General features: G+C 60.9%; 1 protein-coding gene across 3 annotated transcripts; it reads left to right on the forward strand.

Annotated features, from left to right (window-relative positions):
• Nucleotides 1-5389: 5389 nt before the first annotated feature.
• On the forward strand, nucleotides 5390-13203 carry RPS6KB2 (ribosomal protein S6 kinase B2). Of its 3 annotated transcripts, none has more exons than XM_037899376.2 (15): nucleotides 5391-5530; nucleotides 6486-6520; nucleotides 6784-6904; nucleotides 7597-7665; nucleotides 7757-7904; nucleotides 8159-8216; nucleotides 9146-9246; nucleotides 9336-9426; nucleotides 9581-9671; nucleotides 9979-10086; nucleotides 10451-10513; nucleotides 10871-10948; nucleotides 11436-11543; nucleotides 11702-11814; nucleotides 12252-13203. In XM_037899376.2, the coding sequence occupies exons 1-15, from the start codon at nucleotides 5459-5461 to the stop codon at nucleotides 12421-12423; spliced, it is 1428 nt and encodes a 475-aa protein (XP_037755304.1). In that variant the 5' UTR covers nucleotides 5391-5458; the 3' UTR covers nucleotides 12424-13203. The 3 variants fall into 3 exon arrangements, with proteins under 3 accessions (XP_037755306.1, XP_037755304.1, XP_037755305.1); XM_037899377.2 differs by lacking the exon at nucleotides 5391-5530 and adding an exon at nucleotides 5961-6056; XM_037899378.2 differs by lacking the exon at nucleotides 11702-11814 and having other exon boundaries at nucleotides 5390-5530.
• Nucleotides 13204-13312: the final 109 nt, after the last annotated feature.

A 13312-nucleotide genomic window follows, 5' to 3' on the forward strand; every position in this document is an offset into this window, starting at 1 on the left:
CCTAGGGAGGTTGTGGGATCTCCAGATTCCCCACTCTGGCACTTCGAGTGCAGGAGGTGGGGGCCCGCAAGGATTCTAAAAATTAATACTGGCCACTCCAGGCTTGTATTAAACCCCCAGGGTTACAGCTTCTATCTGACCTGGGTATATGCTGCCACCACCCAAATGCAAAAAAACCCCTTTGAACCCAGGAAGGCACACTTGGGAATTCCTCCCTGGGGGGTACCTTCAAGCTCTTTTACCCCCCCCCCCCCGGGGATGAGCTGAGAAAGAAGACAAAGGAAATCAGCAGTTGCCACCAGCTAATTACACAACATCTGCACAAACCTCTTAGGACACAAAAACCCAATTCTGTTCTTAAAAAAGGTAAATTTTATTAAAAACAAAAAGAAGGAAATTACATCTGGAACTTAGGATATTGCTAGATTTAAAAAGAGCAAATATAATAATTAAGCATCAAGAATGGTTTTCTTGAGGTCCAGCTTAATGGTTACCAGCAAAACAAAAGCATTTGGGGGTTAGCATGGAGGAATCCACAAGCCTTACAGAAATAAGAGATAAACCTAATCATGTCTTCCTAGATATTTCCTGATTTACTTACATATCTGGGGTTTCACATGAGTAGTTCTAGGTATGATTTGATGATTTTTTTCATACCTGGGGCAAGCTTCTTACAGCACTGCTGCTCTGTGTCTCCTCTCCCGAGAGAGCAGACAGACAGACAAAGGAAAAGTTTTTTCCCAATTTTAAAAAGTTCTAGCCCTCCCGTTGGCTTTTTAAGAACAGGTTGGACAAACACCTGTCAGGGATGGTCTAGATCAGTGGTTCTCAAACTAGGGCCGCCACTTGTTCAGGGAAAGCCCCTGGCGGGCCGGGCCGGTTTGTTTACCTGCCATGTCCGCAGGTTCAGCTGATCGCGGCTCCCATTGGCCGCGGTTCGCTGCTCCAGGCCAATGGGGGCTGCAGGAAGGGTGGCCAGCACATCCCTCGGCCTGCGCCACTTCCCGCAGCCCCCATTGGCCTGGAATGGCGAACTGCAGCCAGTGGGAGCTCCGTTCGGCCAAACCTGCAGATGCGGCAGGTAAACAAACCAGCCCGGCCCACCAGGGGCTTTCCCTGAACAAGCAGCGGCCCTAGTTTGAGAACCACTGGTCTAGATAATACTTAGTCCTGCAATAAGTGCATGGACTGGACTAGATGACCTCTCAAGATCCCTTCCAGTCCTGTGATTCTATGGGGGAGCAGAGTGGCCAAGCAGTGATGTCAGCAACCCTCACTTATACTTTCTCTCCAGGGGCTAGAAAGATCCTGGCTGTGACTTGGGTGCTAAGCAGCCCCCACTGCATATGTGCCTTCTCTGAGGAGTCATCAACAACTGACTGGCTGGTTCCAGTGTAAATCTGTCTTACTAGTGGCTCCTTTGTTGCCATTGAAAGGCTGGCTGTGGGCTTCTCCCAACCTCATAACACATTTCAGTACCACACACATAGCAACACTTCATAACTTCACATATAATGATAGTACATACAATCAAATGGACTATCACCTGGTTAAATCAGCCATTCGTCGGTAGGAAGAAAGGTGTGAGTGAGAAATTTATATCTTGACAAACAGACTGGCTGTCGCCAGCTGGAGATGATTCTCAAAGAGGAGGAAAAGATATAAAAAAAAGGAACAGAGGCTTCAAATCACCTCTCTCCCCTCATCTCTATCAATAATGCTTAAAAGACAAAAGAAGCATCATTGAACTGGGGGAGGGTCCTCGCTGAAGGAATCCAGCCAGACTGCTGTAAGCATACGGTGAGAGAAATCTTTTGCTTTAAATTCACTTTGCTTGTTAAGTTACATATTAGTTTGTGTTTTACCTTTTATTGCTTTGTAACCAGTTCTTACTTTTATGCCTCATCTCTTGTCATCACTAATCTATCTTCCTGTAGTTAATAAACTTGCTTCATTGTTTTATCTAAACCAGCATGTGTTTGAACGGTTTGGGGAACTCCATTTGAGATAAGAGGGTTTGTGCATATCATTTTCTATGAATGAAATAACAGACTTTCTGTGAGCTTGTACTGCCCAGAAGGAAAGAGCTGGGCAGTACAAGATGCACATTTCTGGGGACAAATCTGAGACTGGGGATTTACTGGTGTCTCTCTGTAATATAATTCAGGAGTGGCTGGCTAGAAACTCTCATATAATTCATCAGGGAGTGATTTTACATGCTTGAGGCTGTGCGTGAGCATACCAGGAGTGGTTGTTCTCACAGCAAAGCATCCCAGGTTGGAGAGTTGAGAGAGCAGAGCTGTTCAGACCCAGACTGTACCATGGGGAACATTACAGTTACCCCTCGCTCAGACACCTCGGGGCCTTGGCCAGGGCCGTCCCTACCTATGGTGGTGCCCTACGTAGCCCAAGCAACTACACCCCCCCCCCGCGGGGGGAGTGGCTGCTCCATTGGGGGGCCAGCCCCTCCATGGGGGGTGGGGTGACTGTGCTCAAGGGCTGCAGGGCTATGGGGGCAGGAGCTGTGGGGGGCCCAGAGCAGCGTGGGGGATGAGCGGGGGGCCTGGCACCAGCAGCAGGAGTCGGGGACCCCCGCACTCACTGGTGGCAGCAGAAAGCAAAGCGACTCAGCCCCAGCCCGCTCTGCTCCCCCAGCTCCCAGCCCTGTCGCTTGAGGGAGGGGGCTTGGAGGAAGGGGTCGGGCCCACCCCCGCACTCACCGGTGGCGGGAAGCGGAGCAATGTGGCTGGGAGCTGGCAGAGCAGAGCAGGCTGGCGCCGGGTCGCTCTGCTTCCCGCTGCTGCCGCTGGTGTGTGCAGGCGCAGGACCGACCCCTTCTGCCAGCTCCAGTACCCCCGCTAATCCCGTGGGCTGCATCATTCGGGGGAGGGGGTTTGAGGGAAGGGTGGAATGGGGGCGCGGTGGGGGCAGACCAAGGGTGGCAAGAGGTGGAGCGGGGTGGGGCAGGGGCTTGGGGGAAGGGGTCGAATGGGGGCAGGGTGGGGGCAGAGCAGGGGGGCTGACTGGGGGATGGGGCTGGCCGCTGGAGCCAGAGCAGCATATAGCTGCCTAGGGCACCACGAAATTTGGTGCCCCACAAATTACATGGAGCCCTACGCAGCTGTGTATTCTGCGTATGCCTAAGGATGGCCCTGGCCTTGGATTTTGCTGGGCTAGATCGGCAGGCCTCACGGCATTGGCACACAGGCTGTCTGTTGTTGTTACAGGCAGGGCCAGATTAATACAGGGGCTTTAGATGCTGCAGCCCACGGCCTCGGGCTAAGTCGGGGGTCCTGCAGGGCCGGATGCAGTCCATGGCTTCTTTTCATCCCGCCCGTGGCAAGTCTCCGTGCCATGGGCCTGACACCAGTACCCGAGCCTTAGAACACCCCGAGGGGAAGGGCGACGAGGGAATCTCTGCACGCTGCCCCTGCCCCCAGGGCCGGCTCTGCAGCTCCCATTGGCACCATGCAGAGCGGACATGCCGGCCACCTTGGGGAGCAGAGCAGCGTGGAGCCATGGGAGACAGGGATCTTGCCTTAGCCATGCTGCACCACCGACCAGGAGCAGCCCGAGGTAAGCGCCTCCTAGCCAGAGCCTGCACCCGAGACCTCAACTCTCTACCCGAGCCCCCTCCCGCACCCAAACTCCCTCCCAGACTCCACCTGCACCCCAACCACCTGACCCAGCCAAGCCCCCTGCCGCACCCAAACTCCCACCTGGACCCCACCTGCCCCCCAACCTCCTGTCCCAGCCGAGCCCCCTCCCGCACCCAAACTCCCACCCGGACCCCACCTGCCCCCCAACCACCTAACCCAGCCGAGCCCCCTCCCACACCCAAACTCCCTCCCGGACCCCACCTGCCCCCCAACCTCCTGTCCCAGCCGAGCCCCCTCCCGCACCCAAACTCCCTCCCGGACCCCACCTGCCCCCAACCTCCTGTCCCAGCCGACCCCCTCCCGCACCCAAACTCCCTCCCGGACCCCACCTGCCCCCCAACCACCTGACCCAGCCAAGCCCCCTCCCGCACCCAAACTCCCACCCGGACCCCACCTGTCCCCCAACCACCTAACCCAGCCGAGCCCCCTCCCGCACCCAAACTCCCTCCCGGACCCCACTTGCCCCCAACCTCCTGTCCCAGCCGAGCCCCCTCCCGCACCCAAACTCCCTCCCGGACCCCACCTGCCCCCAACCTCCTGTCCCAGCCGACCCCCTCCCGCACCCAAACTCCCTCCCGGACCCCACCTGCCCCCCAACCCCCTGACCCAGCCAAGCCCCCTCCCGCACCCAAACTCCCACCCGGACCCCACCTGCCCCCCAACCACCTAACCCAGCCGAGCCCCCTCCCACACCCAAACTCCCTCCCGGACCCCACCTGCCCCCCAACCACCTAACCCTGCCGAGCCCTCTCCCGCACCCAAACTCCCTCCCGGACCCCACTTGCCCCCAACCTCCTGTCCCAGCCGAGCCCCCTCCCGCACCCCAACCCCCTGACCCAGCCAAGCCCCCTCCCGCACCCAAACTCCCACCCGGACCCCACCTGCCCCCCAACCACCTAACCCAGCCGAGCCCCCTCCCACACCCAAACTCCCTCCCGGACCCCACCTGCCCCCCAACCACCTAACCCAGCCGAGCCCCCTCCCACACCCAAACTCCCTCCCGGACCCCACCTGCCCCCCAACCACCTAACCCAGCCGAGCCCTCTCCCGCACCCAAACTCCCTCCCGGACCCCACTTGCCCCCAACCTCCTGTCCCAGCCGAGCCCCCTCCCGCACCCCAACCCCCTGCCCCCCCCCCAACCCCCAGGGGCCCCACAGGAGAGTTAATCCGGCCCGTGTTACAGGACCCCCGACATGTGGGGAGCAGGGTGCTGTGGGGCCAGCCGGGGCGTGCCTGGAAGACAAGGCGAGCCCCGCCCAGGGAGGGGGCGTGGCGGGGCAGGGGGGAGGCAAGAGGGGCCCCCGCGGGAAGGGACTCATAGGGGAGGGGAGCGGGGGGAGCCCGGGAGGGGCACGGATACATCTGCTCCGACCCCGGGGCCACATTTCCCAGAGGCCCCCGCGGCTGGGTCCCTTCCCGACCAAAGGTTTTTTCCTGCCGCTGAGAATAGCGCGTCGGCGTCAACCCGCCTCTTGCTCCGCCGGTTCGCGGCCTCTGGACGTGTCTCGCTCTCCCTCCGGCAGGCTCCATGCCGCGCGCCCGATGACCCGCGCTGCAGCCCGCCAGCGCTCGTGCGCGAGGCCGTGCGTTCGCCGCCGCGCTGCCCAAGGGCTCCTCGTTCCCTTCCCGAGACCCTCCGCGCACCGGGACTCCGCGGCCCAGAAGCCTGGGTGACGTCATCACGCGGCGCTCGGGGCCCGGGACGGTGGCGGGCGCAGGCCTGTGACGCGCCACTGGGCAGGAGGGGGCGGGGCCCGGCCGGGGGAGCCCGGGGCCGTCGCCACCGCCGCCGCCGCCATGGCCGGGGTGTTCGACATCGACCTGGAGACCGAGGAGGGGAGCGACGGGGAGGAGCCCGAGCTGGGGGCGGTGAGAGCGGGGGGTGGACAGAGCCTCGGCCCGGGACCCCCCCGCCTGTCCCCCCAGAGCCCCCACCTGCTCCTGCTGGGCCCCCCACCCTGGTCTCCCAGGGCCCCATCTATTCCCTGCTGAGCCCCCCAACCTCGTCTACCAGGGCCCCCCACTTGCCCTCCAGGGCACCCATGTATCCCCTGCCTGAACCTCTGGCCCCCCAACCTGCTTCTCAGCTCCCCCCAGGACACCCCCATATGCCCCTAGGACACCCTAATCTGCTTCTCAACCCTGCTGCCTGTTCCCCATATGAAGTCCCCACCCCCCCTGCACCTGCCCTCCCCACCCGCTGGGCTTTTGTGCTCCCCTGCCCCCGCTCCCCCCTTAGCACCTCCCTCTGCACTTGCTTCCAGTGTCCAGGTAGCATGTGATTTTCTTCCACCCCCCACAAGGAAGGGGCGTGAGTGATTCGGCCCCCTGCGTCTTGTCCCACCTCCCCAGAGTCTGAGACTCTGGGCAGCATGATGAGCAATGTCCTTAGAAGGTGACTGCATCCCGATCACGGAGCGTCCTTGTTACCTGTGACTAATAACACCCCAGCGAAACTAGCACCTTAACCTGCTCCTGAGGAGGCTATCGTCTCCCTGTCCCCTTGCTGTTCCACAGCCTGACCTTAAGCCTGGCACCTCCCAGCAGCCAGACATGAAAACTGGTGCCACCCACCCCACACCCCATTGGCACTCTTAGGCAGTCTGCTCCTAGCCCTGGTACACACCTCACCCCTCTGCCCCATGCCCAACCCCTGGCTGCCTGCTCCTAGCCCTGGTGCCCCCTTACACTCCAAGTGCCTGATCCTAGTTCTGGTGCCCCTAGCCCCTGTGCCCCTTGGCAGACTGCCCCTAATCCCTGTGACCCCTTGTTCTTGTGGGGGTTGTCAGTGTGTGCTTATCTGATTTCCCCTCCTCTGTCCTAGGAGATGGATTTGGAGCTGCGGGGGAATGGCCTGGAGTAAGTAGCCCAGGGAAGGGGCTGGGTGGGGGCAGGGGCTTTGGACAAATGTCATTCTTTCTTTGGGGAGCTGATGAATCGAACCAGCCTCCCTGGGCTGAGGGAGTGGGCACTCAGGAGCCAAAACCTGTCCTATTCCCAGGGGCTTTCCCCCAGCTGATCACTGGCCCAGTATGTCCTCTCCCTGGGTGGCTCTTCCTCCCTGTTCCCTACGGCGTCTCCAGCATGTGCTCCCTGCTCACATCTCTGCCCGTCTCCCTCAGGCCGGTGGGGCACTATGAGGAGATCGAGATCTCAGAGAGCAGCGTCAACAATGGCCCTGAGCGCATCGGGCCACACTGCTTCGAGCTGCTGCGTGTCTTGGGCAAGGGTGGCTACGGCAAGGTAGGGAAGGGCCAGGGGAATCAGACTGATGGGGCCAGCTGTGGGGGGCAAGGGTGTGTGCCTCCCTATGCACATGTTCCTGTTACCCCACCCCTCTCTACTGGGGGATGCCACTGTGGGACTGACTCACCCCTGTTTCTCTCCTGGACCCCTGCTAGCCAGAAACCCCTATGGAGGAGAACGAGAAGGGTGGGAGGGAAGGATTGGGTGCTGGGACCCTTGCCAGGGCCTGCTCTAGGGCTCTGTTTTGGGGGTAACTTGTCTGGAGGAGAGAACTGGTCAGAAATTTCAATTCTGACACACCATTGTGGTGCCACATGGGTAATGTACTTCAAATGCCTCCTGGCCCTGGCTCCTTAGCTGGACTACCTCTCCCAGGATGCATCATGAACTCAATTATTGCGGAGGACAGGCGGCACCAAGTGGCTCTTGCATGGCCCCAGTGCATCATGGGAAAGTAAGTGTGGTTGGGGAGCTTCGCTTACAGAGGGGCTGCATGAGACAGCTGAGCTACAACTCCCATGAGGCCCCATGGCTGCATTTCTGAATCCTGTCATGTTGTTGCCATCGGGGCATCTCTTCCCAGATGGTCCCCTGAGTTGCTGGAGGAAGCTGCCTGCCTGCCGTTGGCACGGCAGTGGGGATCTACGTGTACAACCGCCCGCCCTAAAGTCCCCTCTCTTCCCTCACAGGTGTTCCAGGTGCGGAAGGTGCAGGGGACCAACGCCGGGAAGATCTTTGCCATGAAAGTCCTGAAGAAGGTAACTAGCTGGCCAGCCCTTCCTGCTGCTGAGCGTGGAGGTGCCCCCTGTTGGCACCCTAATGCCCCTCTCTCTGTCTGTCTCCCCCCAGGCCAAGATCGCCTGCAATGCCAAGGACACAGCTCACACCAAGGCTGAGAGGAACATCCTGGAGGCCATCAAACACCCCTTCATCGTGGACCTGATCTACGCCTTCCAGACGGGTGGCAAGCTCTACCTCATCCTTGAGTGCTTGAGTGGTATGGGGCAGGGCTGAGGTCAGGGGTGGCTTGGGAGGGTTTGGCCCTAGCAAGTGCTAGGGGAGAGACCAGGCTGCATGTGAGTGACCTATGTGAGCACAGTATTGTCGGAGACTGTATAATGCTGTCGGCCTGCAATCTGGCCAGAGCTGGCCCCTCTCTACCCTCATGACCTCTCTGGGTGTGGGGGGATGTGGGGCAGGAGCCAGGACCTGTGTGGGGAGCTCAGGTACCTCTTTGTTTTGGGTCTACAGGTGGAGAGCTCTTCATGCAGTTGGAGCGTGAGGGCATTTTCCTGGAGGACACAGCATGGTCAGTGACTGGAGTAGCTGGGAGCACAGAACCCACCCCCCCACCCCGCCAGCGCTCTGGCTGTGTTGTGATTGTTTTTGTAGACTCCTAAGCTCCAGCCCAGTGCCCGTCCCGCCCTTGCTGTGTTGACCAAAGTCTATGTGGAAACGACCTGCTCCCATTGTGTAAACACACCACAGAGTGGGGCTCTTCAGAGGGATCACTGAGCTGGTGCCGAGTGCAGAGCTGTGTTTAAAGCCAGACGGTGCTCCCATGCCAGAGCACCAAGGCAGAGCCAACCTGCTGGCGCCAGAACCTGAGGGAGGCGGGGGCTTGTGTGCAGCAGAGAATGGGAGCAGGTTGCAATACGTAGTAACTGGCACGGCTCAGCGTCCCACGTTGTGCACACTGCCAGGGACAGCCTGAGGCTCACTGTGACCTGCTGACACCATGGTCAACGCCACAATCCTTGGTTACAAAGTGGCAGTCGCCACTGGTTCAAATGGCAGAACAGCCTCCTCCAGGGGGAGACAAGCAAGGGCTGGGAGGAGGTAGAGATGGGCTGGGGGGAGCATGGGGGTCCCAGCAAAGAGAGGCAGGTATGGGATGCACAGGTGCAGAGCTAAGCAGGAGAGAGGGCACAGGAAGGCAGAGAGGGAATACCAGCTGGGGCCCAGCCAGCCTGGGAGAGGGGGGCCATACTGGTCTGTGAGTGGTGAAGAGGTTCTTGTGCCATGGGGGTGCCCACAATATTTCCCAGGACCTGACTGGCTCCCCTGGGCAGTGCCCAGTTCTTCTGCATGGTGGGAGCCATCCCCCTGGTTTGACTGGGCATGTCAGCTGCTGCTCCTGCTGAGGGAGCTGCATGGCTGGCACATCAGGGAGCAGCGCCCCCGCGAGCTGCAGGTGTTCAGGTGGTACTGACTGCTTCATTCCTGCTTGTGCCGCAGCTTCTATCTGAGCGAGATCACGCTGGCCCTGGGCCACCTGCACTGCAATGGCATCATCTACCGGGACCTGAAGCCAGAGAACATCATGTTGAATAGCCAAGGTATGGAGCCCAGGGGCGGCGGGGTTGGATGTGGGGCCCAGAGAGCTCTGGCTCCGGAGGTCTGACCCACTGGGTCTCGTCTCCCTCAGGGCACATCAAGCTGACGGACTTCGGACTGTGCAAGGAGTCGATCCATGAGGGAGCCGTCACCCACACCTTCTGTGGGACCATTGAGTACATGTAGGTGCCCCAGAGACACCCACCTCCCCTCGCACTGCTCCCCCGTGCGACCCGTCCCCAGAGACACTGCCCCTCCCCTCGCACTGCTCCCCTGGGGGGCCTTGGGGTGGTCAGTGGCTGGCCCAGCAGCTCAGGGTGTCTGTGCCACCCCTAGGGCTCCAGAGATCCTGATGCGGAGTGGACACAACCGGGCCGTGGACTGGTGGAGCCTTGGGGCCTTGATGTACGACATGCTCACTGGATCGGCAAGTTCTGCTCGTGCTGTTAACATGGGGGTGGGGGGCCGGAGCCACAGGCTGAGGGTTTTCCCTTTCTCCAGGTACAGTGCTGGGCCTGGCTGTTGCTCTGTCCCATGAGCCTTTGCACCAAAGGGCACCTTCCCTCACCCCAGTGCGGTCCCTCACTCTGCACCCTCCGCCCCAGCCCAGACCTTTGTTCTGCACTAGGTTCAGTGGCCCTTGTGCCCCACTGAGGTATGCTGAGTCATGCCCCTCTCCCAGCATGACCCCCACTTTTTCGTGGTGCTCAGCCCCCTCTGTGCTTCCTTTGCAGCCGCCCTTTACGTCTGAGAACCGGAAGAAAACCATTGACAAGATCCTCAAGGGGAAGCTGGTGCTGCCACCTTACCTGACCCCCGACGCCCGCGATCTACTCAAGAAGGTACTGCTTGCATGTGCCCTCCCCCCCCAACTAGGATGCTGCCCCTCACGCTCCTGACCTGTGTGAGGAGGTGCTACTGCCCCCAGATGGTTACTGGCACCTGCTCCTGTCTGATGCTGTTGCCATCTCCTTCACTTCCGCTCCTCACAGCTGCTGACCTGTCAGCCCCAGAACCAGAAGGGTGTGATCTTGGATCAGGGCTTTTGTGTGGGTCTCACCAAAATGGCTGCCACTAGATGTGGAATCAGGGTGGGGGCAGGGGGGAACCCTTTAGTGTGTGTGTGTATATAAACAGTGCCCCCCACCCCATGTCCGCCAGGCCGTGCTCCCTGAGGGGTGGCCTGACTCTGTGCTCTCTTTTCAGTTCCTCAAGAGAAACCCCAGCCAGAGGATTGGGGGCGGGACGGGTGACGCGGCCGATGTGCAGGTAGGTGGGGTGGGAGGGTGCCTTCTGGAGGTGGAGGAGGGGCAGTACACAGCGCTGTGAAAGGGGGATTCTCTCCCCTACCTGCACCTGTGGGCACACCGGAGTCAGTGGCAGGAGGCGGCTCCCTTCCATGTGCCATGGCTCTGGGCAGGGGGTGGAGCCTCCTCTCCACGTGGGCACAGGCTCGTGCCAAGCCTTGCCATAACCTTCCTGGGCCCAGGACTCCCTGCACCAGAGGGCGTCTGCATGGGGAGCCCAGGGGAGGGCACAGGCCTGAGCTGGGCAGATGCTGGGCATCAGGGGAGGGGGAGCAGCTGCTGGGCTTCTGACCTCCTGCCTGTGTGTCTGTCCCTACAGAAGCAGCCATTTTTCCGCCACGTCAACTGGGATGACCTGCTGGCGCGCAAGTTGGACCCACCCTTCAGGCCCTGCCTGGTACTTGCCTGCCCTTGCCCCGAGCCACCCACCAATGGCAGGAGAGAGCCAGCCCATTGCTCCTTGCTTGCCCTGCCCAGCCCAGTCTGGGCTGAGCCCAGAACAGGCCTGCCTTGCTCTCTCCCACATGGCAATAGATGTCTCACCTCGCAGCTCCCAGCACCCTCACCTGGGTGGCAGTGCAGAGCACTCACACCTAGGGCTCCTTGCAGCCCAGCCCTCCCAAGACTGGGGGAGGGAGACCGAGACAGTGTTGGAGAATGGGACCCAGGTGTCCAGGACAGCTGTGCAGGGCGCTCAGCCACCATGGGGCCCTGCAGCTCCCAGCCCCCTCGGGGAGGAAAACCTGGATGGCAAATGGGAAGCCAGATCCTTTATGTGGCAAGCCTGGTTGCCATCCTCCCCTGCTGGCAAATGACGCTGATGCCAGGCTGCCCCTCCCATTCTGGGTTGACCCCTCTCTGTCCCCCTCCCTCCTGCCCTGCAGCAATCGGATGACGACGTCAGCCAGTTCGACACCCGCTTCACTCGTCAGACGCCCGTGGACAGCCCTGACGATGCCTCCATTAGTGAGAGTGCCAACCAGGCCTTCCTGGTAAGGACTCCCAGCAGGGGGTGCTGTCTCAGCTGGGAGGGGGTGCAGCTGGCACAGCCCAACCCTGCCCTCCCCAGCAGGGGGCCCTCTGACACCTCGGAGGGGGTGGAGCTTGCACTGTGGCATCCCTGCTGCTCTGACCTCCATGCTCTCTGCAGGGCTTCACGTATGTGGCCCCGTCGGTGCTGGAGAGCATTAAGGAGGGCTTCTCCTTCCAGCCAAAGGTGCGCTCCCCTCGCCGCCTCAACAGCAGCCCCAGAACACCTGTCAGGTACGGCTAGGGGCACTTCCAAACGAGGTGACCAACAGGCAGGGCTCCTTTCCCCTCTAGGGGGCGCTGGCTCTGATCTGGCGCCAGCCTGGGGGAACTGGTTGGCTCAGGGATGGGGAGTGGGATATGGGGTCTTTCCCCTCTAGGGGGCAGTGGCTCTAGCATCCCCTTCCTGGGCTTTCTCAGCAGTAGATACACCTCTCTCTGTATGGTGTTGCCATGTGGAGCTGTGGATCTGGGTAGGCAGGGAGGCAGTGCCAAGACCTGGGGTTGTTGATCACAATGTTCCCGAGGAGGGGGTGGGATGGGGGCTGTGGATTGGGGCGTGGGGCTGTTGATTGCAGGGTTCCCAGACCTGGCCACCTGTGGGGGTTGGGATGGGGCCGGCTCACTCCCTCTCTGTGGGGGTCTCACTCCCAGTTTCTTGTTGCTTTCAGCCCGTTGAAGTTCTCTCCCTTCGAGGCCTTCAAGCCCAGCCTGGCAGTGGAGCCCATGGAGCTAGGGCTGCCGCTGCTGCCACCCCCACCAGAGGGCACGGCCCCCCTTCCCATCAAGACTTCAACAGGCACCAAGAAGCAGAAGGGGGGCCGGGGCCGGGTGGCAAGGTAGCTTGAGGCAGGCATGGTGCCCCTGCTTGGGCAGGAGACTCAGCTTGGGCCGGCGGGAGGCTCCCCATGGAGGTGCCCAGCCTGTCGGTGACCCATGGAGTGGACATAGCCCCTGACAGCTGAGTGGGGCTGGGAGGTATCGGGAGCCCTCAGCCTGGATGGACTCAGGAGGAGATGCTTTGTCAGGGCTGCAATTCCAGAGGGTGGGGCAGCCCCAGCTGTGGAGGGCAGGGGCTGCTGGGTGTGTCCTGAGCGGCCCCATGGGCCCTGGGCTGCAGGTCCCACCCACAGGGCTTTTAACCTTTCCTTGGTGCTCTGTTTTTATTGCTACAAATCATGTTTCGGGTTTGAGGGAGTCAGTGCTAGAGGAGAGCAGAGGATGCGGGGTAGAGCATGGCAGGGGCGTTGTCGGGGGGAGGGGGGGTCAGTGTGTGCTGGGGAGGGAGCAGAGCATGGCTGGGGGGGCCTGTGTGAAGAAGGGCATCGTGCAGAGTGTGTGTGGGGGGTTAGGGTGATGGGGTGGGGCAGTGTGTGGGGTGAGGCTCAGAACCCGGGGGGGGCAGGGTATGTGGGGGGGCAGAGCCTGGAGAGGCATGGGGTGTGGGGGGGCAGTGGGGTACTGAGTATTAGGGAAGCGACCACGCTCTGCCTCCTCTGGGTGGGAGGGTTGCTGGCTTGTCTGCTGTACTCCGTGTCACCATGTGAGGTGTGTGGGTTGCGGGGCAGGCAACCGCTCTCTGCTGCTGGGTCTGTGCCAATTAAAGCCTGGGTATGGCTGTGCTGTGGCCGTCCCTTCTTGTTGCTGGGGGAGGGGAGGTAGTTTGCCACCACCCCCTTGCCCGCTGCTCCATGGTGTTTGGGGGTGGGGGTCACTCCAGCTGGTGCGTAGC

The sequence above is a fragment of the Chelonia mydas genome, chromosome 6 (assembly GCF_015237465.2).
Source record: "Chelonia mydas isolate rCheMyd1 chromosome 6, rCheMyd1.pri.v2, whole genome shotgun sequence".
In the NCBI taxonomy this organism is placed as follows: Eukaryota; Metazoa; Chordata; order Testudines; family Cheloniidae; genus Chelonia; species Chelonia mydas.